Source organism: Callithrix jacchus, chromosome 4 (genome assembly GCF_049354715.1).
Source record: "Callithrix jacchus isolate 240 chromosome 4, calJac240_pri, whole genome shotgun sequence".
Lineage (NCBI taxonomy): Eukaryota > Metazoa > Chordata > Mammalia > Primates > Cebidae > Callithrix > Callithrix jacchus.
This window is the reverse complement of record NC_133505.1, coordinates 159454898-159481939: the sequence shown is the minus strand read 5'-3', so window position 1 is coordinate 159481939 and position 27042 is coordinate 159454898. Positions and strand designations below refer to the sequence as shown.

General features: G+C 39.1%; 1 protein-coding gene across 30 annotated transcripts in view; it reads left to right on the top strand.

The window, feature by feature from the left end:
- Positions 1-229: 229 nt before the first annotated feature.
- SYNE1 (spectrin repeat containing nuclear envelope protein 1) overlaps positions 230-27042 on the top strand; it is a 518696-nt gene continuing 491883 nt past the window's right edge. For 25 of the 30 annotated variants that reach the window (XM_008995259.5, XM_008995260.5, XM_008995256.5 and 22 more), the window contains exons 1-2: positions 715-978; positions 9089-9372. In XM_008995259.5, coding sequence (XP_008993507.4) covers positions 9306-9372 — 67 coding nt within the window. In that variant the 5' untranslated portion in view covers positions 715-978; positions 9089-9305. Of the gene's footprint in view, positions 440-714; positions 979-1230; positions 1298-9088; positions 9373-27042 lie in introns of those variants that run through there. The other 5 variants (XM_078370315.1, XM_035297742.3, XM_035297743.3 and 2 more) reach the window with 2 other exon arrangements.

Here is a 27042-nt window from a genome sequence, read left to right as displayed (position 1 = left end):
TAAACTTTATAAATAACAATTTTAAAAAATCTGGAAAGCCTGACCAGTCGCCCTCAAATTAAGTTATTTGCTACTGACTTGGCAACCAAAACTGTGAGGACCTTTTTGGAAGCTGATGAAAAAGGAGCCAGCGGATTTGGCTCTTTGCTCCTCATCACGCCCTTCCTGGGACCATCAGGGAACCTCCCAGCTTTTCAGGATAGATCCCGCTCAGGAAGGTCACCCGGGCAGTGGAAACCCTGGGCAAAAGTTAGCGGCCAGGACAGCGCAGCTCCTCCAGGCAGCGGAGGCAGCGCGTCCTGGCTCTCAGGGACATTGCCTTCCCACCTCGACCCCCGGGAGGTGGTCCCAGGGGCAAGCCTTGCTGAGAGGGTGGATCACAGCAGCACAGCTTTGCAGCTGCGGAGAAACGCCCGAGGCCGTGCATCTATCTCCAGAGGTAGGGAGGTCTGTGAGCCTCCGGGTCCCCGCCCCCAACTCCTCCAGCACCGGCGGTGCTCGGAGCCGGGCGCGGGGCGCAGGGCTCGGAGCCGGGGAGGTGTGTGGGGGGCCGGGGCGGTGCAGGGAGGCTGAACTGACTGGGCGACCTTCCTTCCCGACCCGAGCAGTAGTTGCCGGGGGCGGGGAGGGGGGAGGCCTCACCCCGCAGCGTGCAGCCAGGAGGAGGAACCGGTCGCGGAGGGCGGGGAGCGCGGCTGAGCAGCCCGGCGCGGGAGTGAGTGTGGGCGAGCCAGCCGGGGTGAGCTCGGGCGCCGGGCCGCGGCCGCCGGCCGCAGAGGGCCGGGGTTGTTGTCCCGCGTCACCAGGGCGGCCGGGCTCCCGCAACCCTGCAGACGGCGCCGGAGCCCTGCGACAGGGCGGGCGGACAGACCGCCGCGCATCCCCGCGGTCCCGAGGAGCCTGGGCGCCGCGAGCCGGGAGCAGGCGTTAGCTCGCTTCGCTCCGCCGCTTGGAAACTGAACGAGGCCGAGAGAGAAGGTAAAAGGAAAGGCAGAGACAGGGAGACAGGGAGAGGAGAGAGAGGTGCAAGACGAACACATTGCAGAGAAATTGTCAGCAAGTTTGTGCCTGCACGCTGGGGCTCTGCGTGCTTGATGGGAGGGGGCGGTGGCCGCGGTGTGTGTACGTGCGCGATGCTCGTAGATAAGGAGACCGGGAGGTTGGGGAGCCTCTTTGCATCTCGTACGTAGATGCCCCTATTAATATCCCCCTCTCTGAGTTGTCATTTCCGCTTGTGGCACGTCCCCTGGGCTCCAATGGTGCAGAAGCAAAAGGCAGCCACCCTCTTATTGTGATGGTCGGTACTGTTGCTACTATCAGATGGGAGAGGTAGGGCGTTGAACAAATTCTAAGGGAGCCTCCCTTCCTCCACCCCTTGACTATTTTAGGAAGGGCTGGGGGAAGGAAAATGGCTTGAAGGCTGCGCGGAGGCCCGGGAGCGTCAGACTCCAGCGGCGCTGTCATGGTGCAGTTGCTTCCTGGCAGAGCCTGCACTAGAGGGCAAGATAACTTTCATCTCCTCTTCAGAAAGACGAGTTTCACATAGCGATCTTTCATTGCTGGCGGAGGAGTTCTGGGAAATGGTGGTGGCCAGGGGGCCAGGTGCGTCGCCACGGGCGGGCATCCGTGCAAAACGAAGCAGCCATCAGCCTCACAGGAAGGAAAGCCCCTTGGGAAGGGGGGCTGGGTGTGCTAACTGGGATCCCAGGCTTTGGATGCTGGAAGTTCTGCCCCCCTTCCGTAAATAGAGTCAGGTCCAGCCCAGAGAGAAATATCAACAAGGAAGCCTTAGCATCCCGAGATGTTCATTTCTGAGCTTTCCTTTTTGGGGTGGAAAGCTTGTATCTGAAATGTTTCTGTGAATGTTAAGAAAGTTAAAAATGAAGTATTTTTCTCTTCTTGAGTGCCCATCCGTTTTTTTTTTTTTTGTCTTGATCTGAGAATGACTTTCCTAAAGACAACGTTCGTATACAGAAGCCAGACCTATGCAAGAGAAAGAATAATTTTCAGTGAATCAGAGGTCATTAATATAACCTACATCTTCATAAAATGCGGATTTAATCACCAGTCATGAGTATTGTTCTTTGAGAGGCTTTTTATTCCTCATGGTGAAAAAAGATTTGTAATATGGATAAAAAGTTCCTGACATCACTAGAATAGTGTGATAAAATATATATCTATTTTTTTCTTGTCTGTTCATTACTTTGTGGCAGATTTAGAACAAAATGTGAGAGATGTATACTAACTTAATATGTTTCATGCTGAAGATTAGGAAACAGCTTCAGACTGACCCAGATAATATTTGCTAGGCTTTGAAAACATTTGCTTAGCTCTTATGTTATAGTCTCACTTTCTTCTTTCTGAACTAATGGTTTTCACAAACTGGTTTTCTTCCGTCCTCATTGACCCCGTTTAAGAATTCTTTTTTATTTGATTCCTTCCTGCCAGGGAGTGGGGATTGGAAAAAGCTAGTTTGCCGATTAATAAATTTCAAGACTTGTTTGGTGGTACACTAGGCCTACTTTCTGACAACTATGCTGCACACAACAGCATCTTAGAAATGAAAGGAGGTGTAACTGTCACAGGATGTAGGAAGCCCATAACTGGGCAAGGTTGGAGGCATTTTCACAACTCCAGCTCTAGCTACTGCAGCCACGCCCTGTGGTCTGAATGTGATAGGCATGCAGGGCCCAAACACCTCTGTGGGGACCTCTATGTGTCTCCTCTTAAATGTGTACTTCTTTGTGGTCTAACCTAAGAACTAATGTCTGGCAAGGAGTGCAGAATATATTCTAGCAAGGGATGGAAAGACGGTTGCAGATGTCTTTGGGTGTGATTTATACTTTAGGCTTTCAATAAACAAAATTTAATGATGACACCGAGTATCTTTCATGCTGATCTGCTATACACTTTGTCTTTTGCTTACTTGTTCATGTTTTTCTAGGGAAAAGATCATTTCTTATTGTTAATCTATATAATTCATAATAGTAAGTAACAGCATTGTTCCCTGATAACGTGCACACATATATCAGTAATATATTAATTCAAAGATGTCCATGTTCTTCTCTACCTTTTGGTCATCTTAGTGTTTATTAATTAGTATCATTATTAAGGGGTGAATAGAGAAAAGAATAATTAAATTTAAAATTAAACAGTATGTGAACTCTCTTTTGGCCATCTTAGTGTTAATTATTTAGTATCATTATTAAGGGGTAAATAGAGAAAAAAATAATTAAATTTAAAATTAAACAGTGTGTGAACTCTCTTTAGCAAAATACTTGACTAGAAAGGAAACTGAAATTTATTCATGACTAAAAATTTTAATAGTGGGTTTCAATATTAGTGCTATTCTTATACATTTAGACATTTAATTAAGTAATATCTGTACTTCCTGCTGTTGTGAATCTGTTTATATATTTATGTTCTCAGTTTATTTTCTTTTTGGTTGGAAATGAGCCGCATTGTCTCTGGTTGTTACAGGGTTTGAAATTTTCTGCGGTAGTTTTCTAACACCTAGAAATTTAGTTGCATTGCTTTAAATATATTCTTGTGGCTCAGTAGCATTCCTTCAGTGCTTTTCTTAGTGTATTTCTTTTTAGTCACACAAACAAGAAACTGATTTACTAGCCAATGTCCATTCTGCTAAGAGAGAAAAAAATTGAGTTGTGGTATTTCACAGCTGTGCTTTTTCACAGGTAGTGGTATTAAGAAGAGTATGCCATTCAACTGGGAGAATCCCAAATGGCAGATAGTCCAAATTCCCTCTGGGTCCTGAACAAAAAAAATGCAGCAGATGGTTATTGATTGCGTGGGTGTCCTGTTTGCTTCCATAGTGGCCTGGACTTTTCCATTACAATACTTGCTCTCCTTTGTTGTAACGTTGTTTATATCATCTTCCTCTACTGGCACGTAAGCTGTAAGAGGCGCTTGTCTCTCCTGTTGACTGCTATTTATTCCGTACCATGATCTCTTAAAAATAGCTTCCCAATACATATTTATTGTGAAATAATAAATACAGGAATCTTACCTCTCTGCTAAGTATGAGATGGATGTATGTAGCCACATCATAATCTTAGTTCCTTCCCCTGGAAAAATGTGGAGATGGTGCAGGGACTATTTATTGGTATACCGCCCATCAATGTCTACCGAATTCTCCCATTCCATCTCAATACCTAGGTTCGCTCTTCATTCCCTCTTTCCCACACCCCCACGATATCCTGCACCTACTAAAAACTATTTTTATAATCTTGGGAATAGTGAGTTCATTGATGTTCTAGATCTGACTCTGGTGTTCTGGTTCTGTCATGTCCATAGCCAGAACACTGCTATTGTAAGCAGTCAGTTGGAGGATCTCTTGACCTTGCACCAGTCATTGTTTTAGCTGTGCCTTGTGCCACCATTTGTTTTGGAACTGAAGAGCACACTTGGGAGCACCTCTGAATTTTAGGGCCATCTCTCCTATTGCAGGTGAAGAAATGGGGCAAGGGGAAGGAAAATGGAAACGAGTATTTGCTGAAACTCTGCTCCACGCCAATCAATCTGCTGGAAACATTACATATTTTATCTCTTAAAAATTTAATTTAAGCAGGATAAAATTAAACCTAATTTGGCATGAATATACCTCACTTTATAGATGAAGAAAAAGGGGCTCAGAAAAGCTCACTTTTCTTAAGCCTGCATGCATAGTAAGAGAGAATTCAGCTCCCGGTCTTTCTTAGTCCAAAGTCTGTGCATTTCCTGGTACCACACTCTCCTCCAATAGATAGTTGTTGAGGATCTTCATAAACAGAACCCGATCAAAATCACCCAACTAGTTGGGATAAAGTTTAGCCTAGAACTGATATTTCCTAATTCCCAGTCTCTTTTTATTAGCTTTTATTATTAACTTGTCACTTTAAATTTTTTAATCAAATTATATAACATTAAGATAAAGTATCAGTAAAAAGCAAGAAAATCATGATTTCACAATATAGGAAATATGTGTACATGTGAATGATGAAAACACAATGTTTAATATATGAAAAAGGAAGGATATTGCATCCACTTTCTTTGCATTAAAGAGGAAGAGGTTTTTGGGGGATTTTCTCATAGATGTAAAGTATTATGAACTTGATTCAATGAAACAAAAAATGTATATCGGGGGCCTAGGATGTGGTCAGGGATACACTTGGTGGGTAAGATTTTGCAATGTTAGATATATAAATGGGTGAGATTTTACAATGTTAGAGCCTGTATAGCAGCAAAAGGTTCACAGTTTGTTTAGGCTAAGACTAGAAGTAGTGAAGGATATAAGCCAAATTGTACCTGTCATAGTATGAATCGTTAGTGTTAGAGGCCTCAGTAGAAACTAACAGCAAATGTTGGCTGGTGTATTTAGGAAAAGCGTCAAGTGGTATGTGGATCCTGGGTTAGGTATTTAGATTTGTTCAGCTGGGTGATGTGAAAGGGCAATGAAGAAATTGTTCCAGAGTTGTTCCAAAGATAGGAAACAGGAAAGGGAGAGTGTTTCTTTGTAAAAACCTATGCAATCCCTCTTCTGCTGAGCTCAATTGACAGCACCTGAAATCCTGAGAGTCATCTGAGGCTCATCAGATATGTACCCTGGAAACTCTACCTCCTTCTACCTACACCTCCCACCAACCCTGTTCCTGGCTGACCAGTCACCAGGTCTTACAAATTCTGCTCCCTAAGGCTGTGTTATATTTTATTCTTCACTCACTTTGCTCCCTCTGTCTGATTTCTGTCTTTCCACGTCTTCCACCTGGATTCCTGAGATACCTTCCTAACTGATCTTTCTGGATCTTCCAGTTTTCTCCTTCTCAAATACACCCTTTAAAACCATAGCTGGAATAATCCCAATTATACCATCTCAATTCCAGCTTAAAATCTTTCAGTGGCTTTCTGTTGCCTGCTAGAGAGCCAGAACCAAACTTCTGAGCATAGCACTCGGGGTCCTCCACCATCCGGACACCATCTCCCTCTCCGCCTTCTTTTCCAGAGTGTCACCTTGTAGAGTTTCTCAGTGCCTGGCTGGTGGTAGTTCCCTGTCCCAATCATGCTGTTTCTCACGCCCAGGCCTTTGCTCAACCTCTTTCCCCTGCCAGGATGTGTCTTGCATATGTTTCACCTGGGTGACTAGCCCATTTACCAAGACTCAGCTCAGGTGTTTGCTCTTTGCCACGAAGGATGCCTTTCCAGAACACCCAGACTGGTTTAGTTCCCATCCTCTGTATCCTCGCATCTTGGTATTTGCACTTAGCCCTGGTAATTTTACATTATCTTTTCTACATTTTATCTCCCACTGTGTCCCAAGCTCCTCAAAAATAGTCTCTGTGTCATATCCATCTTAGTAATCCCAGTGTTGAGCTCTGGCACCCTGAAAGTGTTAGTTATGCTGTGAGCGTAAGACTGGATGAATACTGGGTACATGCTGGGAAATTCCGAGTTTAACCTAATGAGAGAGAGAAAAAGAGAGAGGGCGTGCACAATATTTCAGGATTAATCTACCATGCTATGTGAATGTGAATTAGAAGAGGACAGAGGCAGAATGATTTCTGTTGCATTGATTTACTGAAATCCCTTTTAATTCCATAATTCTTGATTGAAGGTGGAGACTGTGTGTTAATTCCATGTGAGCTCCAGTGCTGAGCCCAGCTTGGAGTAGAGTATCTGAAATCAAGTGAAGGTCTTTAATATACATGCAGATAAATGATATAGATAATAAATAGATTGGTTGACTGATTGATTTCAGAAAGTTATATTTTTGCATTTGACAACTTAGCTTTCTAACAGCTTAGGGGAGCCATTTATAAGGTCCTTCAGGCACTTTTCACTATCTTATTCTCTCACATTGAAATAGCTTTTGTGTGTGGGTAGGTGGAATATTTTTCCCCAGGAGATACAGGCTGCTAATGGGCATACAATTTGAGCAAAGCCATAAGTGTATATGTGACAGCCCAGCCACATGTAATTATTCCTCCATGAAGAATCCCTTGGAGAGCCACCCACTGAGAGGTACCTCTCTAGCCTATAAGACACTAAGTATTAGGTCCTACTTCTAGTAAATATCCCTTCAAGTAGCCAAGAGAAGTCTGCCTTTACCTTTTTACAAATGACAGCTGTTCACTGCATCACTTCCCCGTGTCTTGCTAAGCTAGTGATGCTTTCTTGCTCCAGTGCATCCTTCTGATACTTTGCACATGTGGCAGCAGCAGTGTGCAAAAGGTTTGCATCCTATTTTTTTTAGATAATAGGTTAAAAAGTATATTATCAGCTTTGCATTCATACATACTGACCAGATACCAATATATACTAGTATCAGTAATGCCATTTTAAAATAAATTGTAATTCATAGTTACACTCTATTACTAAACCAATCTTTCATGAGCAATGCTCTTTTATGGACTATAATCCAAGTTATAATTTTTTTTTGAGATGGAGTCTCACTCTGTGACCAGGCTGGAGTGCAGTGGTGCGATCTCACAATCTCGGCTCACTGCAACCTCCGCCTCCCGGGTTCAAGTGATTCTCCTGCCTCAGCCTCCCAAGGAGCTAGGACTACAGGTGCATGCCACCATGCCTGGCTAATTTTTTTGTATTTTTAGTATAAACAGGGTTTCACCATGTTAGCCAGGTCTTGATCTCTTGGCCCCAGGATCCACCTGCTTCGGCCTCCCAAAGTGCTGGGATTACAGGCATGAGCCACCGTGCCCAGCCTATAATTTTATAGCACTCACAGACTCCTCTCAATTTTTTTTTTCCCTTCAGGAAGGTAGACCATCTCACATGCATGAGCTTTCTTTAGGAATCTGGCTTTTGCCATTCTCTCCTTCTTCCCCTCTTCCCCCATTCCTTTTTTTAACCTTCGTCATCATAACCCAGAAATGCAATGGGAATTATAATCGAGTATCACCCTCCTGTGGGCCTCTTCGGTGGTTGAGTTTCTTTCTCTTGGTGCATTATTCACCCACCCCCCCACTTTTATGTCTAATTATCTATTTCATGGCAATACCTTCTCTTCAGCTAACCCTAGGGTTAGGAAATTCTTATTCAAAGTACATTTTGCAATTTCAAGATTTCAACAATTATTCTCCTACCTCTTCCCACCCCCTACCATCAATTAAACTTAACCAGCCAGGAGCAGTGGTTCATGCTTGTAATCCCAACAATCTTGTGGGAGGCCAAAAAGGACAGATCACTTGAGGTCAGCAGTTTGAGACCAGCCTGGCCAACATAGTGAAACCTGTCTCTACTAAAAAAAAAAAAAAAAAAAAAAATTAGCCAGGTGCAGTGATGTACACCTATAATCCAAGCTATTCAGGAGGCTGAGACAGGAGAATCACTTGAACCTGGGAGAAGTGGAGGTTGCAGTGAGCCGAGATCATGCCACTGCACTCCAGCCTGGATGACAGAGTGAGACTGTCTCAAAACAAAAACTAAAAACTTAACCAACACAGAGAGTTTAGAAGGAAAATGTTCACTCTGCTTAGCCCACCCCACCTCTAGCCTTACAACTTTTGAGTCTTTATACAAAGGGTGGAAAAAAATTAAATCAGATTTATTTGGCTTCTAAAATTGAAATATTTGACACTCACATTTTTAGAATGAAATGTTTTTTACATTTATATGTTAATTCATCAAATTGGTATGAGAAACTAGGGTTTGATATCACTTCTGGAAAGTATACAACACAACGGAGCAAAACTTGTGTGCAAAGCAGGCTAAATTAGCACAGGTATGAGAATCTGTGCATATGGAGAACTAGAGTTCAGTGTTATTAATGTAAGGAAATTGATTTCATACATCAATGTAAAAAGTTTATAATTTAAAAAGAAAACATGGCATGAAAGTAAACAGTTCTTTTAGCAATCTCATTTTATTTCACATGTCTCATTTATGTATTTATTTTATCAAATATCATGGGAATTCCTAACATTTGTGTAGTACTTTATAAGTGCTTTTCACTAAGTTATTTCACTTGATAATGGACCAGGCACTGAAATTAAATAGAAATATATCTCCTTTTAGCACTATGGTGACCTTTGTAGACTTTTTTTAAATGTTGTACCTTTTCTCTTTTGTTTTCCAGGTTCTTGAGTTCATTTAAGAGGACAGTAGTAAAACAGAAGAAGAACAGTAGCAGTTCAATCTTTGGGAGAGCTGTCTCCTGTTGACTGCTGCAGTGCCTGGAATCCATTTATGACGGAATAGATCTAGAATAGTCCAAGCATGTTTTCTAGAGTGGAGTAGCCTGTACTGCCTCCAGGGTCATCTCTTGGCGTTGGCTTCGTGCTTCCAGAGGGACCATGGCAACGTCCAGAGGGACCTCCCGGTGTCCTCGGGATATCGCCAATGTGATGCAGAGGCTGCAAGGTAAGGGGGAAAAAAACTTCAGGGTTTAAAAAAACTCAAATATACCTTCTTAACCCACATTCAGTTAAATTTGTTTGGGGTTTAATTCAATTTCTTGAAACTATAGCCCAGAATGGATGGATGTCTTTTGTTCCAGTGTTTTCAAACAAGGCCATGCTGCCTTCATTACATAGAAGGAAAAGATAAAAACACAGGTTCTTTTCTTTTTTGTAATTTTGTGTCTGCATTAGCATGCCTTACATGGTTATTCATTGTCCAACTGGGAATTAAGAGTTACTGGCAAAGCTACTGCTGCTGTCGTTAATAATACCAGTGACGATACATCCCCAATGACACTGTCTTGATAGATTATGGACAAGTTGTGGGCACAGAACTATATGCTATTGTCAAATAGGTGAACTGGTGGCATTTCCCAACTAGAAGACCCTTAGACATTTAGAAACATTTTAAGAAAAATAAAGGACCCAAAAGATGAAATGATGTGTTGAGATGAATGGTGCATGGCAGGGCACAAACTAATCCTGCATCCCTCAGTGGTGCTCCTCTCCAACAGCAAACAACAGTGGTGCTCTTCTCTGCTTTCTTTTTTCTTTCTTTCTTTCTTTTTCTTTTTTTTTTTTTTTTTTTTTTTGAGGGAATCTTGCTCTGTCTCCCAGTCTGGAATGCAGTGTGCAGTGGCATGATCTCCGCTCATTGCAACCTCTACCTCCTGGTTCAAGCGATTCTCCTCTCTGAGCCTCCTGAACAGCTGGGATTGCAGGCATGTACACCATGCCCCACTAATTTTTGTATTTTTAGTAGAGACAGGTTTCACCATGTTGGCCAGGCTGGTCTCAAACTCCTGACCTCAGGTGATCCACCTGCCCTGGCCTCCCAAAGTGCTGGGATTATAGGCATGAGCCTGCACCTGGCCATGCTTTTCTCTGCTTTCTAGAAGAGAACTAATAGGGAAATGCTATAGAAACTCACAGGTGAAAAGATTCTCATTGTCAATTTTCTTTACATTTGTGTTTCAATATGAAACAAAAATCATTATCTCCTGTAGGTGTATAAAACTACTGCTTCTTTGTCATAATCTCAATGATATATTCACTACTTCTTTGTCAGGATCCTAATGATATTTTCAATGTCATAAGCCAGGCCTTCAAAGGCATGCTTTTAAGGTATAAAAATACCCCAGTTTAGAAGAGTTCTGTGCTAGTCTTTGCTAAGAGGGCTTAAAAATAATGTTATCATTTGACTTTTCTCATTTTTCTAGTATCTCCAAGTGATCACCATGGTTTTGCACAGTAGGAATGATATTGATCTGTCACAATCCTACTTTCTTTGCTTACAATGTATTTGCTATGCATAGCAGTAATTTCCAGCTAAGATGTCTTGACTTTCAAATACATACCAAGCTCTTAAATCTGGATATTCATGACTCAGAACATGCTCACAGCTATAGAAAATCAGAGGATTGGTGGAACTATGAGTTTCTCCATGTCTTTCCAGAGACCACGAAGTTGACCGAAAGTTTCTGTGTTCAAGTGACCCCCACTCATGTTTATCTGCCTGAACTGGTTTGTGATAGTGTGAGTGGTACATGTTTCCTATTTCTTGTTGACCAATCCCACTTGTCATGCCAGAAAGAGCCTTGTTAGATAAAAGATCCTTGCTGAATATGTAGATGGATGTATATCTTTTCCATGGGCTGAAAATTTATCTGCTTGGGTCTGCACCAAGGATCTCAGATTTAAGTCGTACATCTTTACCTGGGTAGATGCAATGCAGAATTTGAGTTCCATTCCACCATGTTTTTCTTGGCTGTTTGTCTGAGGGTAAATTACCAAACCATTTTGTGCCTCAATGACATCATCTATGAAATGTCATTATGGAAAGGAAGCATGTGACTCCCTTACAAAAGCATGGGGAAGATAATAAGGTAATAAGGCAGATTTTCCCTTGAGTATATTAAATGTGAACATTCGCTGGATGACATACATGTTGACCATAAGCAAAAGTTGCAAAGAGCAAATCTGAATGAACTCAATCAGAATCAGACTGTGTTCCTGCAAACACTGTACTCTTCATTCTGATATTAGTTTGAGTGGAAGTTCTTTCATTATGATTATTGGGTTCCGGGTGAGAGGAAAGTGAAGAGTACGGTTGATTCAATGTTGTGTTTTATTATGTTTTTATAGCAGATTTAGTTTTGCTTGAGAAATGTGTGGCATGAAGGGAAGATCTGGAGCCTCCCACCCTATCACACACTAGGCCTGTGACAGTGGTTGCCCTATTTAACATCCTCGGGTCTAGGAGCCCCACTTGCAAAATGTGGTTTGCTCCCATCTGCATAGCCCCTCTCAGAATTGTTGTGAAGCTCAATGAGATAATTTACTAAAGGAGCTTTAAAAATTATAAATTCTGTGATGTGGTGAGCCATTCAAATAGCCATGGAAGAAAACTGGATAGAAGGCACAGCCTGATAATTTGTTGCAATTTTTTTCCTGCAAATTTTTCTAACTGTCCTGATTTTTGGAGGGATTTTAAGAGTTTTGTACACTCTGTACTGTATAAAACTAGCAATTTTAGTACATAATGAAGTAACTATACTTATTACAGTAATTAGCTTCCCTTTCTATGAAAGAGAGAGTTATAAGGTGGCATAAGGGTACCAAACAATATTAGAAGAGAAAACCTTAAAATTCAGAGGACAAATCTCCTGAGCACTAGATCCTTACCACTAACTTTTGGTATCAATTACTCCATTTTATAGGTTATGTTGGCCACTAAATGTAAAGTCTGAACTGCTACAAAACGTAACACATCTAGTCTACATTAAAGAAAACTGAGTGAAATGGCAGGAAGTGAAAGTGAACTGGCGAGTGTGTCTTAACAAATTGACCAGCAGAGTTAATTCTGCTGATTCAGTTAGTGACGTGCAGGTCTCTTGCTCTCAGTTGTCACTGTGCATATTTCTAAGTCCAGAGAGGGGCCAATCTCCTCAGAAAGAGGAGATCTGTCTTCTGTCAAGGGTATTTAGTAACCCTGCTTACCTGCTGGAACCTCCAAACAAGCGCCCAAGATCCTAATAAATGGAGAGCTGGTGTTATTGCCCAGATAATTAAGACAAATTTGAGAAAAAAGCCAATTTCCATTAACATAAACAGAACCAGAGTTGCTATTTTCAAAGTTTGAATTCATAAGAATATTCTCCTAGAATCCTTTTTCTTTGTCTAGATATATAATGAGTAACTAATGTGTTTGGGGTTCCCCCCCATTTTTGAGTTTCATTGTCATTTCAGACCCGTGCATAACTAATAAAGAGCATTGAGTTTTGAATAATGGCAACTTGGCATTACTCCCTTGCTTATTTAGCTCACACTCATAATTGCTGACTATTTTTCCTGCTTCAATTTTTATTTCTAGGGCTAGGAAATTAAAGCACGCATAGAGACTGCTACATAATTCAGCTGCAATAGTAGCTGTTCAATATTTCACCTTTGCCAATATTTGAGCTTGTTTGAGCATAATGTTTTAGGCTGGGATACTGAATTATGGATGAGCAGTCAGACTGCAATGCAGAGTTTCCTTTGCTTTTAAGAATAATGAATGTTTCTGGAACTTTAATCAATTTAAATATAATCTTAAAAGCAAATGCAGGACAATAGTAGAATAAAGGAGTATTAAAACTTTAAATGCACATAATTAGTCCATATGTTTTCTGCTTTTCAGGACTAACTAAGGGGATCCATTTAAGAAAATAAATGGCTGAATTCTTCAGATTATAAACTTCTTATAGATAGTGACAGCATCTTAAGGCTTTGTGTAATTTTCATAGTTACTTAAAAAGTACTTGCTCACTGGCTTTTACTAACTACATTTTAAATGTAAACATACTATATTAAACTTTATGTATTTAAAATGAACATATCAGTGTTTTTATTGTAGGATGGGGTGACATCAATGCAATCTTGTAGAACACGTGGCAAATGTCAGAAAAGATTAAAATGTGTATGCTTAGATGTTGCATATACAAAAAAAATCAATAGGAAAGTAGGATTATTCACTGCAAGGTCAAATTTTGATTTTTAAACCTTGTGAATAGATTCAAAGAGAAACAAACAGACAAAGGATAAGCATTTACCCTTGGAGATATAGCTATGAAATTCTCTAACCATTCAGTACAGAGCAATCACAACCTCCTCTTGAAAATTTTTTATGAGTAATAAAAACTTTAAACCTTTTTTGTTTTAAGTATAATACTTTCTGTAAGTTGATTACACAAAAGAAAACTTCAGACTAGTAAAAAATATACTGAAAAGTAAAATGAAATAATAATAAATAATTGATGAAAATTTAACTTTTTTTTTTTTTTTTTTGAGACGGAGTTTCGCTCTTGTTACCCAGGCTGGAGTGCAATGGCATGATATCGGCTCACCACAACCTCGTCCTCCTGGGTTCAAGCAGTTCTCCTGCCTCAGCCTCCTGAGTAGCTGGGATTACAGGCACGCGCCACCATGCCCAGCTAATTTTTTGTATTTTTAGTAGAGACGGTGTCTCACCATGTTGACCAGGATGGTCTCGATCTCTTGACCTCGTGATCCACCTGCCTCGGCCTCCCAAAGTGCTGGGATTACAGGCTGGAGCCACCGCACCCGGCCCCTGTAACTTTCTTTTAATTTAATATCATTGGCTATGACCATAGCTTGGGAAAGAAAAAGTTTGGCACCTTGTGAAGATTGATTGAAATGTTTTTATAATGCCTTGATCGATTTTTGTACTTATAATTATTGGCCACATGTGTATCTTCTTTTGAAAAGTGTCTGTTCATGTTCTTTGCCCACTTTTTAATGGAGTTGTTTGTTTGCTTTGTTTTTTTCCTTGTAAATTTAAGTTCCTTATAGATGCTGGATATTAGACCTTTGTGAATTGTATAGTTTGCAAAAGTCTTTGCCCATTCTGTAGGTATTCTAGTCACTGTGACATGTTTCTTTTGCTGTATAGAAGCTCTTTAGATTAATTATATCCCATTTGTCAGTTTTGGCTTTTGTTGCAGTTGCTTTTGGTGTCTTCATCATGAAAACTTTGTCTGTGCCTATGTCCTGAATGGTACTGCCCAGGTTATCTTCTGGGGTTTTTATAGTTTTGGGTTTTACATTTCAGTCTTTAATACATCTTGAGTTAATTTTTGTATATGGTGTAGGTAGAAATCCAATTTCAGTCTTCTGCATATGGCTAGCCAGTTATTCCAGCATCATTTATTGAACAGGGAAGCCTTTCCCCATTGCTTGTTTTTGTCAGGTTTGTCAAAGATCAGATGGTTGTTGGTATGTGGTCTTATTTCTGGGTTATCTATTCTCTTCCATTGATCTATGTGTCTGTTTCTGTACCAGTACTATGCTGTTTTGATTACTGTAACCCTGTATTATATTTCGAAGTTGGGTATCATGATGCCTCCAGCTTTGTTCTTTTTGCTTAGGATTGCCTTGGTTTTCATATAAAAGAAAGCTCAACATCACTGATCATTAGAGACATGCCAATCAAAGCCAAAACCATTTCACACCAGTCAGAATGACTATTACTAGAAAGTAAAACAAAACAAAACAAAAACAAAAAACTGATCCTGGTGAGCTTGTGGAGAAAAAGGAATGCTTACATGCTGTTGGTGGGAGTATAAATTATTTCAACTGTTGTGGAAGACAGTGTGGTGATTCCCCAAAGACCGAAAGACAGAAATACCATTCAACCCATCAATCCCATTACTAGGTATATACCCAAATGAAAATAAATCATTCTATTATAAAGACACATGCACATTTATGTTCATTGCAGCACTACTCACAATATTAAAGACATTGCATTAATCTAAATGCCTGTCAATGGTAGACTGTACTAAAAACAGTGGTATATATACAACATGGAATACTATCAATCATAAAAAGAATATGATCATGTTCTTTGAAAGGACATGAATGGAGCTAGAGGTCATTATCCTGAGCAACTAAGGCAGGAACAGAAAAGCAAATTCTATATCTTCTCACTTATAAGTGGGAGCTAAATGATGAGAACACACGGACACATAGAGGGGACACATAGAGAGAACACACGGACACACAGAGGGGAACAACAGACACTGTGGCCCATTGGTGGGTGGAAAGTGGGTGGAAGAAGAGATCAGGTAAAATAACTAATAAATACTATGCTTGATATCTGGGTCATGAAATAATCTGTACAACAAACTCTCATGACCCAAATTTGCCTATGTAACATACCTGCACGTGTACCCCTGAATTTAAAATAAGTTAAAAAAAACTTTATACTTTATTTCTCTGACTTAATGACTCTTCTTATTAGAATACAAAACAGTGTCAAAAACTCATTGATTGTATTTAGGCTGAAATTCCTGTGGGTTTAATCTCTGGTTTTCCACATAAGTGCTGTGTAAAATTATCTCAGGTTCAAGTATGACACAAAACAATGATCATTTCTTTTTTTTTTTTTTTTTTTTTTTATTTATTTTTTTTTTTTTAATTTTTTATTGGATTATAGGTTTTGGGGTTCATGAGCAGAGCATGCAAGACAGTTGCATAGGTACACACATGGCAGTGTGCTTTGCTTTTCTTCTCCCCTTCACCCACATTTGGCATTTCTCCCCAGGCTATCCCTCCCCACCTCCCCCTCCCACTGGCCCTCCCCTTTTCCCCCCAATAGACCCCAGTGTTTAGTACTCCCCTCCCTGTGTCCATGTGTTCATTTCTTTATATTTTGGAACATCATAGTTAAATGCATTTCTGATAAATAAATGATTATATCATTACACCTAACTTAATGAATTGAAGATAAAATTGGTCAATGCAATTAACCAATCAAACCAAGTAAACTGGGTTCCACTTTTCCTGCCCTCTGTTTGAAGGATGTATATCTGAATTTTGAGTTTAATCAAAAGTGGTTTTTTAGTGTAAAATCACTTTAAAGATACACATCCTGACTGAATGAATGAAATGTTTGTTGTTTTCATAAATACAATGTTTTAAGCACATTTTCCTTCTAAATGGCATATTACTTGTTCACATTACTTTTATTAATAAATTTATGAAAGCCTTTACATTTGTGTAGTGCTTGGTCCTCTAAGCCCCTCTGTTAGAAAACCTGTTTCATCCATTGCACTTCATGGAGAAAGTGTTTCAGGCCTTCAGGGTCTTCTGTGACCTATAAAATATTGGTTCTCAAATAGAAAAAGAAAAAAGCTAAATCAAAAAAACAAAAAAGTGAAGGTTTTATAAATACTAAATTATGGCAAGTAGTCAAATGTAAATCAAATCAATTCAAAAATTATATATGTGTCAACATATTTTATATAACATGTAAGTACACTTTATTACAGTTGATATAGTGTATGGCAGGCCTCTAAAAGTAAGACTGTCTAAGGCCTATGAATAAAACATGAAATATCTCTCTATATCATATTGCCTCCCCATGAATTTTTTTAAAACATACTACCTTAATTTTGTTGCTCGTATGACGTAACATTAAACACATTTGACGAAAGTACTTTTTTGACCTCCCTGCTGAAGTGCCAACCTCTCTGGCTTGGATGCCATATTCTAAGTCCATCTTAACTGTAACAGCTCTTTCTCCCCTAGCTCCCCTATAGATCCTCCTATGTCAGCCAAGTGTCACTTACTATCCATGCTCAGAAGAGGTCCTGACTCTTTCATCTCCTTCTGGAATGGGCTCCAGTCACTGTTTCTAAAACTTGACTTATCTTCAAGGCTTAACTTCAATCCAACCTCTTCAGCAAAGGCTTTATTGTCAATATAATCAGAAATGGCCTCTCCTCCTGCAAAACTCCTCTAGGTCTTTATCACACAATGTGACCATTATCTAGTGTTGCTTCATATTGGGCTGCATGTGTGTATCTAACCTATTCACCCAGAATATAAAAACCTTGAGGACAGGAATTGGGTCAAACTCACATCTGTGTCCTACACATTGTCTAGCATAGCACGTTTCATAATATGGGCACTTCATAAATATTTGTTGAGTGCCTATAATATAAATAGTTAATATTATATTGACCATTGAGAAATGGCAGAAGCTGGGAGGCCAGAAAAGAGGTTATTTTTGACAAGTCAAGAGACAGATGATGGCTTGAGTGGTGGATGGGGAGAGAGGTGGTAACATTTTAGATATATTTTGAAGGTAAGACCAAAACAATGTGTTGATGAATTAGGTTCGGTGTATGAGAAAAAATTAAAGTTGGTCTTCTTGTTTTTAGTTTTGAAATAAATAAAAAATGTTATGGGGAACAGCATTGAGGAGGAAAACTGAGAGCTTATTTTAGACATGTTACATTTTAAATGCCTGGTAGACTTCCAGGAAAGGAATTGAGTGTACGTATGTGACTAGAGATCAATGGAGGAGACACCGTAGGAGAAAATATTTGGCCGTTGTTAGCACAGAGACAATGTTTAAAGTTGTGGGATTGGTTGGCACCACCCAGGGAGTGAGGACAGATAAGAAGAAAAGAGGTTTGAGAAATGAGGCATTCAACATTGAGGAAAGTGGGGAATGAGGAGAGTCCCACAAGTGAGACTAAGAAGCTGCAACCTGTGTGGTAGGAAGAAAAAAGACAAAAGGAAGGTCTGAAAGTCAAAGAAAGAATGAGTTCAAAGAGGGAGTGATCAATTGTGTTAATGTTGTTAATTTTCTTTACATGTACGTGTTTCTACATGTTTATAATATATAAAAATATTATGTGGATTTTATATGTAAATTTCAGGTCTGAGCAGGTGCAATTGTGTCCACCTATCATTTAAAATCATTTCTGGAAAAATAAAGAATAGCCTTGTACATTGCCCATGAGGAGGTTCAAGAGGCTCAGAAATTCATTGGTTAAGAGCAATTTCTTTAGAACGCATTAAATGTAATTCTATGCATTATGTAGAGCCCAATTAGAAATCAGTCCTAAGGGTAAGACATCTCTTCTTCAGACCCTCGTCAGCCTTCCACCCTTGTGGAGTTGGGGACCCTGCTATGAGCTGGTGATGACCCTCATCAAGTTGGTTCTCCTGTCGGTACCATCTTGGACACTTGTGTGTGACTGTCCTGCCTCTTAGTGGCTTCTTTCCTTGGGGACCTGGCCTCAGACATCTCCATTTGCACGCCTTGACATTATTTCTCCAGATTTTTGCTATATAACAAAACTAGTATTATTCCTGCTTGTGTTTTGGGGACGATCTTCTTGGAGTCAGAATGTCAATTTTCCTTGCTTTGGTCAATGTTTCATTAGCTCTGCCAGGGCCTAGATTCATGAAAAGAAAAGAGAAAGTGTGACACAACAGGAAACTGAATTGTCTGACATATTGTAAACTCTGGGATTTCCTCTCCATCAAAACCTGGGTGGAACCCTCCCCAAAAGTAAGGCAATTGAATTGGGAAAATTGCATCTGCATTTGAAAAAACTGTATTGGCCACTGTGCTGGTGACTATGTGACCCTGTCTATGTTGGATCAGACCTGAGGCCTTCGGTTGGCCTCTGTAAGAGGAGTGAAGACCACACCAGTGCCCATGAACTTCAGGGTTCCATGAATGTATAATTTAATGTATAATATGTACTTATGAAGGGGGAATCAGCCTTTCAATTTCATGTGACAAACCCCTCATGTATCTTAAGAAACTTAGAAAAACAACTCACATCCCAGGTTATTCTCTTTTATATTCTTTCAAATTGTGGCTGATGAGGATATTGACACATTTGTGTGTGTGTGTGTGTGTGTGTGTGCACGCGCACGTGCACGTACGCGCACGTGTGATTCTCACACCTAAATACATAGTTCCTGATCTTTGTATGGCAGTCTATAGTTTAATTAAGCAATTGTTAATCGTAAGTATTCAGTGTCAATCATAAGTATTCAGTTAATCATAAGAATTATTTTAAATAGTTGAGAATTTAAGTGTACAAGAATATATGCAGCTTTCCCATAATGCTGAGGTTAGGTAATAATAATCTTCTATTTCTTTCTTCTCAATAAGCATCTCAAAGAAGTGGGTGACTTCCCCAGACAGATTCAGTGTCAAATTATCCATGTACAATTTTGAAATAATTGGATGTCCTGAAGTTTAAGTACTTAACAAATGGTTTCTGTGGTTACTTATGTTCCTTTTTTGTTTTTTATTGTTCACAATGACCTCTTGGATTAAAAACAAACAATTCCTTCCTCTGCTGATATTAATCTTTCATGTTTAGTAAACAGTGGTCTCCACCCACATTAAAAAAGTTATTTACCTAGAATTATACAATTGCCTTCCATTCATTTGCTTCCTTTCTCCTCACGTGTCTGGAACTTTGAGCCCCTTTCATCTGCTTTTATTCTGCTGTTGACTTGTTTACTGACTTGGGAAGAATTTTGAAATTCTCAGGACTTATCTTGGTGTTCTTTGTTGTTGTCGTTGTTATTTGTTGATGTTGTATTTGTTACATGTTGTTTTTGTTGTAAGTTATAAGCCACTGTGTTCATCTTGCCAAGAATTATACACTGATTCTGTATTCATGGTATGCATTTAAAGCTCCTTTACTTTTCTAGGGGCTTCTAATATTTTATTTTCATTTTATCCAATTTGGGCTGCTATGAGCATTCTTTGCCTTACTATTCAACAGAAAAACATGGAATTCTTATGGTACATCCAGAAACCTAGGAATTCAACTAGACCACACCCCCAATATTGTAATAAGACAGATCTTTCAAAACACAACTCCAGTTACATCCATTGTCCCTTGCCCTGTTTAGAAGCTTACAAGGACTCACTGTAGCCTTCCAGATAAATTCATTAAGACAGGAAGGGTGTTCATTGCCTGACATCTATTAACCTTCTTTTCTTCATTTCATATATATATTTAATTATACTTTAAGTTCTGGGGTATATGTATGTGCAGATTGTGCGAGATTGTTACATAGGTATACATATGCCATGGTGGTTTGCTGCATCCATCCTCCCATCACCTACATTAGGTATTTCTCCTAAAGTTATCCCTCACCAATCCTCCCACCCCCTGCTCTCTCTCCCCTTGCCCCCCCACCTCCCAACAGGCTCCAGTGTGTGATATTTCCCTCCCTGTATCCATATGTTCTCATTGTTCAACGCCCACTTATGAGTGAGAACATGTGGTATTTCATTTTCTCTTCTTGCATCAGTTTGCTGAGAATGATGGTTTCCAGCTTCATCCTTGTCCCTGCAAAGGACATGAACTCATCCTTTTTTATGGCTGCATGGTATTCCATGGTATGTATGTGCCACATTTTCTTTATCCAGTCTATCATTGATGGGAATTTGGGTTGGTTCCAAGTCTTTCCTATTGTAATCAGTGCTGCAATGACCATACATGTGCATGTGTCTTTATAATAGAACAATTTATAATCCTTTGAGTATATACCCCGTAATGGGATTGCTGGCTCAAATTATATTTCTATATCTAGATCCTCGAGGAATCACCACACTGTCTTCCACAATGGTTGAATTCACTCCCGCCAACAGTGTAAAAGCATTTCTATTTCTACAAATCCTCACCAGCATCTGCTGTCTCCAGATTTTTTAATGATCACCATTCTAACTGTCATGAGATGGTATCTCATTGTGGTTTTGATTTGCATTTCTCTAATGACCAGTGATGATGAGCATTTTTTCATATGTTTGTTGGCTGCATAAATGTCTTCCTTTGAAAAGTGTCTGTTCATGTCCTTCACCCACTTTTGGATGGGGTTGTTTGTTTTTTTCTTGTAAATTTTTTTTTGTTCTTTGTAGATTCTGGATATTTGTTCTTTGTCAGATGGGTAGATTGCAAAAATTTTTCCCATTCTTTTGGTTGCCAATTCACTCTAATGATTGTTTCTTTTGCTGTGCAGATGCTCTTAAGTTTAATTAGATCCCATTTGTGTATTTTGGCTTTTGTTACTATTTCTTTTGATGTTTTAGTCATGAAGTACTTGCCTATGCCTATGTACTAAACAGTATTGCCTAGGTTTTCTTCTAGGGTTTTTACGGTGTAAGCTCTTATGTTTAAATCTTTAATCCATCTGGAGTTCATTTTTGTATAAGATGTTAGAAAGGGGTCAGTTTCAGCTTTCTGCACATGGCTAGCCAGTTTTTCCAACACCATTTATTAAATAGGGAATCCTTTCCCCATTGCTTGTTTTTATCAGGTTTGTCAAAGATCTGATGGTTGTAGTTGTGTGGCATTCTTTCTGAGGCCTCTGCTCTGTTCCATTGGTCTGTATCTCTGTTTTGGTACCAGTATCATGCTGTTTTGATTACTGTAGCCTTGTAGTATAGTTTGAAGTCAGGTAGCATGATGCTTCCAGCTTTGTTCTTTTTACTTAGGATCATCCTGGCTATGTGGGGTCTTTTTTGGTTCCACATGAAGTTTAAGGTAGTTTTTTCCAGTTCTGTGAAGAAGGTCAATGGTAGCTTGATGGGGATAGCATTTAATATATAAATTACTCTGGACAGCCTCCATAAACTATGGTATTGCAATCCCTGAACAATTTCTAGATCCCTTCAAGCCAATCTCAATCTCATTTCCCTGCCTTACATGTAGTTCCCTCTTGCCTTTCTCAAGCTTCAAGACAGCTCAAACCCCACTTCCTCTATGAAGCCTTTTCTAAAACCACCAGCCAGAGTGAGAGGATTCTTTGTTTGTACTCTACTTTGAACATGTTTCTATTAAGGTGTTGATCAAATTAATCTGTAAGGATTTATTTAAGTATCTCTGTGACCCATTAGCATATTAAAACCTTGAAAGTATGATCTTATCTTATTCAACTTTGGATATCCAGTACTAAGCACAAGTAGATACTCATTTTTACTCAGCTGATGTTTAGTAGATACTCAGTTTATTCAATTATATATTCATGCATTTAACAAATATTTGTTGGGCATTTATTGTGCTCAAGTCTTCTGAAAACCAATGTAAATATAACTTACAGACTTTGTTTCCTCATGTAGCTGTAGTCTATGAGCATGACATAATAATTGGGGAAATTTAAAAACTGAGTGATAGATACTATGGGATTTATTTAATGAATAAATGCAATTTCCACAAAAACAGACACATATAATTAAGGAAATTAATCAGGGTAGCAGATTACTGGATGGCCCAAATTATTTTCTTGTTGTCTTTTACTTTGCAAAAATTGCCTTCCTTTTAAAAAGCACAAGTTTCTATAGACTGATGTGGTTGTTTAGATGAGAAGGAACTTACAGTTCATAATTTGCTGTTCTTATTTTTCAGATGAAATGACAAAGTTCTAGAGTGGTTAAGTGGCAAACCAAGTTCCTAAGTAGATATTTTGAGGGAATTCAGGCTCCCAGAGAGTTTTTTTTGTATCGCTGGTAATGACCACTTGATCATTATGGATAGGAGGTAAGACTCACTACATTATTTTCAGGACCGAGCACAAAATACAGTTATTAAGAGTAATTAATTCACAACAGGGCATAAAACTGTGTGCAGGGCCCACCAGAGTGCAGGACCCTGTGCAAACACTCAGGTCACACACCATGAAGCTAACCCATGAAGGTCAGAATTTGGAGGACTTGGGACCCTGAAGACTTTAGGGTCATTGCAAAAGAGGAATTAAGAGGTAGAAAAGTATGAAGAAGAATGGAAGTAAAACATCGAAGAGAGCCATTAGCTGTTTCAAGTTGTATCTAAAATCAGTCTGGTCTAAGGGATATGCTCTCATCCTCATCTCATCCTTGATCAGAATCAACACTAGCTAGCTCCTTTTTTTATGGTTTTTGTTTTGTTGTTGTTGTTGTTTTGTTTTATTATGAGACAGCATCTCACTCTGTCATCCAGGCTGGAGTGCAGTGGTGTGATCACAGCTCACTGCAGCCTCGACCTCCTGAGCTCAAGCAATCCTTCCACCTCAGCCTCCCAAGTACCTGGGATGATAGGCATGTGCCACCATGCCTGGCTAATTTTTAAAAAAATTTTTGTAGAGATGAGGTCTCACTATGTTGTGCAGGGTGGTCTTGAACTCTTGGCCTCAAGTGTTCCTCCTGCCTCACCTCCCAAAGTGTTGGGATTATAGGCATGAGCAACTGTGTCTGATCCAACACTAGCTCCTGAGCACTGTCAGGCAACCTCTCAGTGGCTTACTTACAACTTTATCTTTCTGGGTCCAAAAAGGACCTAGAGTGTAGAGGACCTGGGAACTCACTCATCACTTACAACTTTATCTTTCTGGGTCCAAAATAACTTCTTATAATGATGAATTCATGCTTATTTAATGAAGTGAAGCTTGTCTATACATTTCTTACAAGGAAAGATCATTTTGAATATTAATTATTTCAATATCCAGTTTCCCACCAAAAACATTTAGGTCACACTGAATAATCATGATGAGAAAGTAGTAATTGCTTTACTTATTTCTGGATATGTTTACACTAATTTTATGTCTTTAATTTCTCTGTACCTACAATTAGTAGCACAATGGTCAAATTTGTAAGACATGTAATACAGGGCATACAAAAGATTGGTGAAAATTTCTGTCTCTGGACTTCATCTTATTTAGTGAAGACATGAAAAATCCATAAAGATTGCTTTGTTCTTGTGTCTGTAAGTGAAAAGGTGTGAAAACACTTTGTTGAGAAAGAATTGCCAAGCTCATGAGCTTTGTATAGTAAGAGTCAGATATTCTGAGATCATTTTGTGTTCTAATGGTATGACATTTCTTTGAGCATATAATTATTGCAGGTAAACACCTATAAATAAGTAATTTGATAACAAATTAATATAAAGGATGTTTTAATTAGACTGGAAATGCATGTGTACAAATAATACTCTAACAACTTTATTTGATTTTGCATTTCTGTTTTTTTTGTGAAATATGTCTCAACTGTGTGGCAAAATGACTTCTTTTTCTTTTTTTATTTATGATACTTTTAAGTTCTGGGGTACATGTGTAGAACATGCAGGTTTGTTACATAGGCATACACGTGCTGTGATGATTTGCTGCATCCATCACCCTATCATGTACGTTAGGTATTTCTCCTAATGCTATCCTTTCTCAATCCCCCTACTCACTGCTATCTGTTCCCTAGCCCCCCACTCACTGACAGGCCTCAATGTATGATGTTCCCCTCCCTGTGTCCATGTGTTCTCATTGTTCAGCACCCACTTATGAGTGAGAACATGTGGTATTTGGCTTACTGTTCTTGTGTCAGTTAGCTGAGAATAATAGTTTCCAGCTTCATCCATGTCCTGCAAAGGACATGAACTCATCCTTTCTTATGGCTGTGTAGTATTTCATGGTGTATATGTGGCACATTTTCTTTATCTGATCTATCATTGATGGGCATTTGGGTTGGTTCCAAGTCTTTGTTATTGTGAACAGTGTCACAATAAACATGTGTGCATGTGCATGTGTCTTTATAGTAGAATGATTTATAATCCTCAGGGTATATACCCAGTAATAGGATTGCTGAGTCAAATGGCATTTCTATTTCTAGATCCTTAAGGAATCACCACACTGTCTTTCACAATGGTTGAACTAATTTACACTCCCACCAACAGTGTAAAAGCACTCTTATTTCTCCACAACCTCTCCAGCTTCTGTTATCTCCTGATTTTTTTAATGATCACCATTTTAACTTGTGTGAGATGGCATCTCAGTGTGGTTTTGTGTTGCATTTTTCTAATGATCAGTGATGATGAGCTTTTTTTCATATGTTTGCTGGCTGCATAAATGTCTTCTTTTGAAAGTGTCTGTTCATATCCTTCACCCACTTTTTTTTTAGACGGGGTTTCGCTCTTGTTACCCAGGCTGGAGTGCAATGGCACGATCTCGGCTCATCGCAACCTCCGCCTCCTGGGTTCAGGCAATTCTCCTGCCTCAGCCTCCTGAGTATCTGGGATTACAGGCACGCACCACCATGCCCAGCTAATTTTTTGTATTTTTAGTAGAGACGGGGTTTCACCATGTTGACCAGGATGGTCTCGATCTCTTGACCTCGTGATCCACCCACCTCGGCCTCCCAAAGTGTTGGGATTACAGGCGTGAGCCACCGCGCCCAGCCTTCGCCCACTTTTTGATGGGGTTGTTTGTTTGTTTTGTAAATTTGTTTAAGCTCTTTGTAGATTCTGGATGTTAGCCCTTTGTCATATGGATAGATTGTAAAATGTTTTCCCATTCTGTTGGTTGCTACTTTATTCTAATGATTGTTTCTTTTGCTGTGCAGAAGCTTTTAAGTTCAATTAGATCCCATTTGTCTATTTTGGCTTTTGTTACCATTTCTTTTAGTGTTTTAGTTGTTAAGTCTTTGCCTATGCCTATGTCCTGAATGGTATTGCCTAGGTTTTCTTCTAGGGCTTTTATAGTGTTAAGTTTAAATCTTTTTCCATGTTTAGATCTTTAATCTATCTTGAGTTAATTTTTGTATAAGGTGTAAGGAAGGGGTCCAGTTTCAGCTTTCTGCATATGGCTAGCCAGTTTTTCCAACACCATTTATTAAGTAGGAAATCCTTTCTCTATTACTTGTTTTTGTCAGGTTCGCAAAGATCAGATGGTTGTAGATGTGTGGTGTTATTTCTGAGGCCTCTGTTCTGTTCTATTGGTCTATATCTCTGTTTTGGTACCAGTACCATGCTGTTTTGGTTGCTGTAGAAAATGGCTTCTTTTCAAACTAGTAACTCTTACCACAAGAATAATAATCAAAGAAGTAATGTTATTTCTGATATATGTGAAAGTTTTGTGTGTTTTCTTCTGTTACTTTTTCCTTTTAAAAAGAAGAGTTTCATGACAACATGGAGTCTTGGAATTATCTTTATGTGTTTAATATGATAATAGTTGTATAAAATATGTATAAATATTTGGAAGATGGTTCCATTAAATATGTATAAATATTTGGAAGATAGCTAGTAGTATTAAATATTCTACTTTTAAATAGGTATTAAATATGCATAAATACTTGGAAGATAACTGCTAATGTTAAATATCCTACTTTTGCAATTTGACATTACCTATACAATGATTTGCATTTTTACAAAGCAAACTTCACTAGCAGGAATATATTTGCATTTTAAAATAGTTTCCTAGGTGACACTTAATGGTTGGAATGTGTGATCTTGAAAGAGTTATAGAATTTCATGATTTTTGATGGAAAAAAATCTTTAAAAATCAGCTTGTCTAACTAATTTTTAAAGGCAACTAACTGAGATTCCTAAAGATTGACTGGTACAAAGTCATGCATTTAGTAAGGCAAAATAGAACTGGTTTCTAGAGTGTCTGACCCTCTTCAGAGTTATGAAATTGAAAGCATTTTTCTCTTGAGATAGAAGTGTATACTTCATTAAGAAACATTATCTTTTCAGTTCTCTTCTGAGTTAAAAAGCCTGACTAATATTTAGTGTGTGCTTAATTTATATAAAATTATGAACACTGCATTTACCTGCAATTAGAGTACTTATTATAAATAGTTAGAGCTATTGAGGGCATAGCCAGTATCTTTTTCAACTTTGCAAAATAATGTAAATAATCACTAAGTATTTACTGAATGGATATTAGTGAATTCACCTTGTCCACGGTGTGCCTTTGAAGAGAGAGAGAGAGAGAGAGAGAGAGAGAGAGAGAGAAGAACAAAAGAGCACACAGGCTTTAGTTCATCACTTTCGTGTTTTTTATT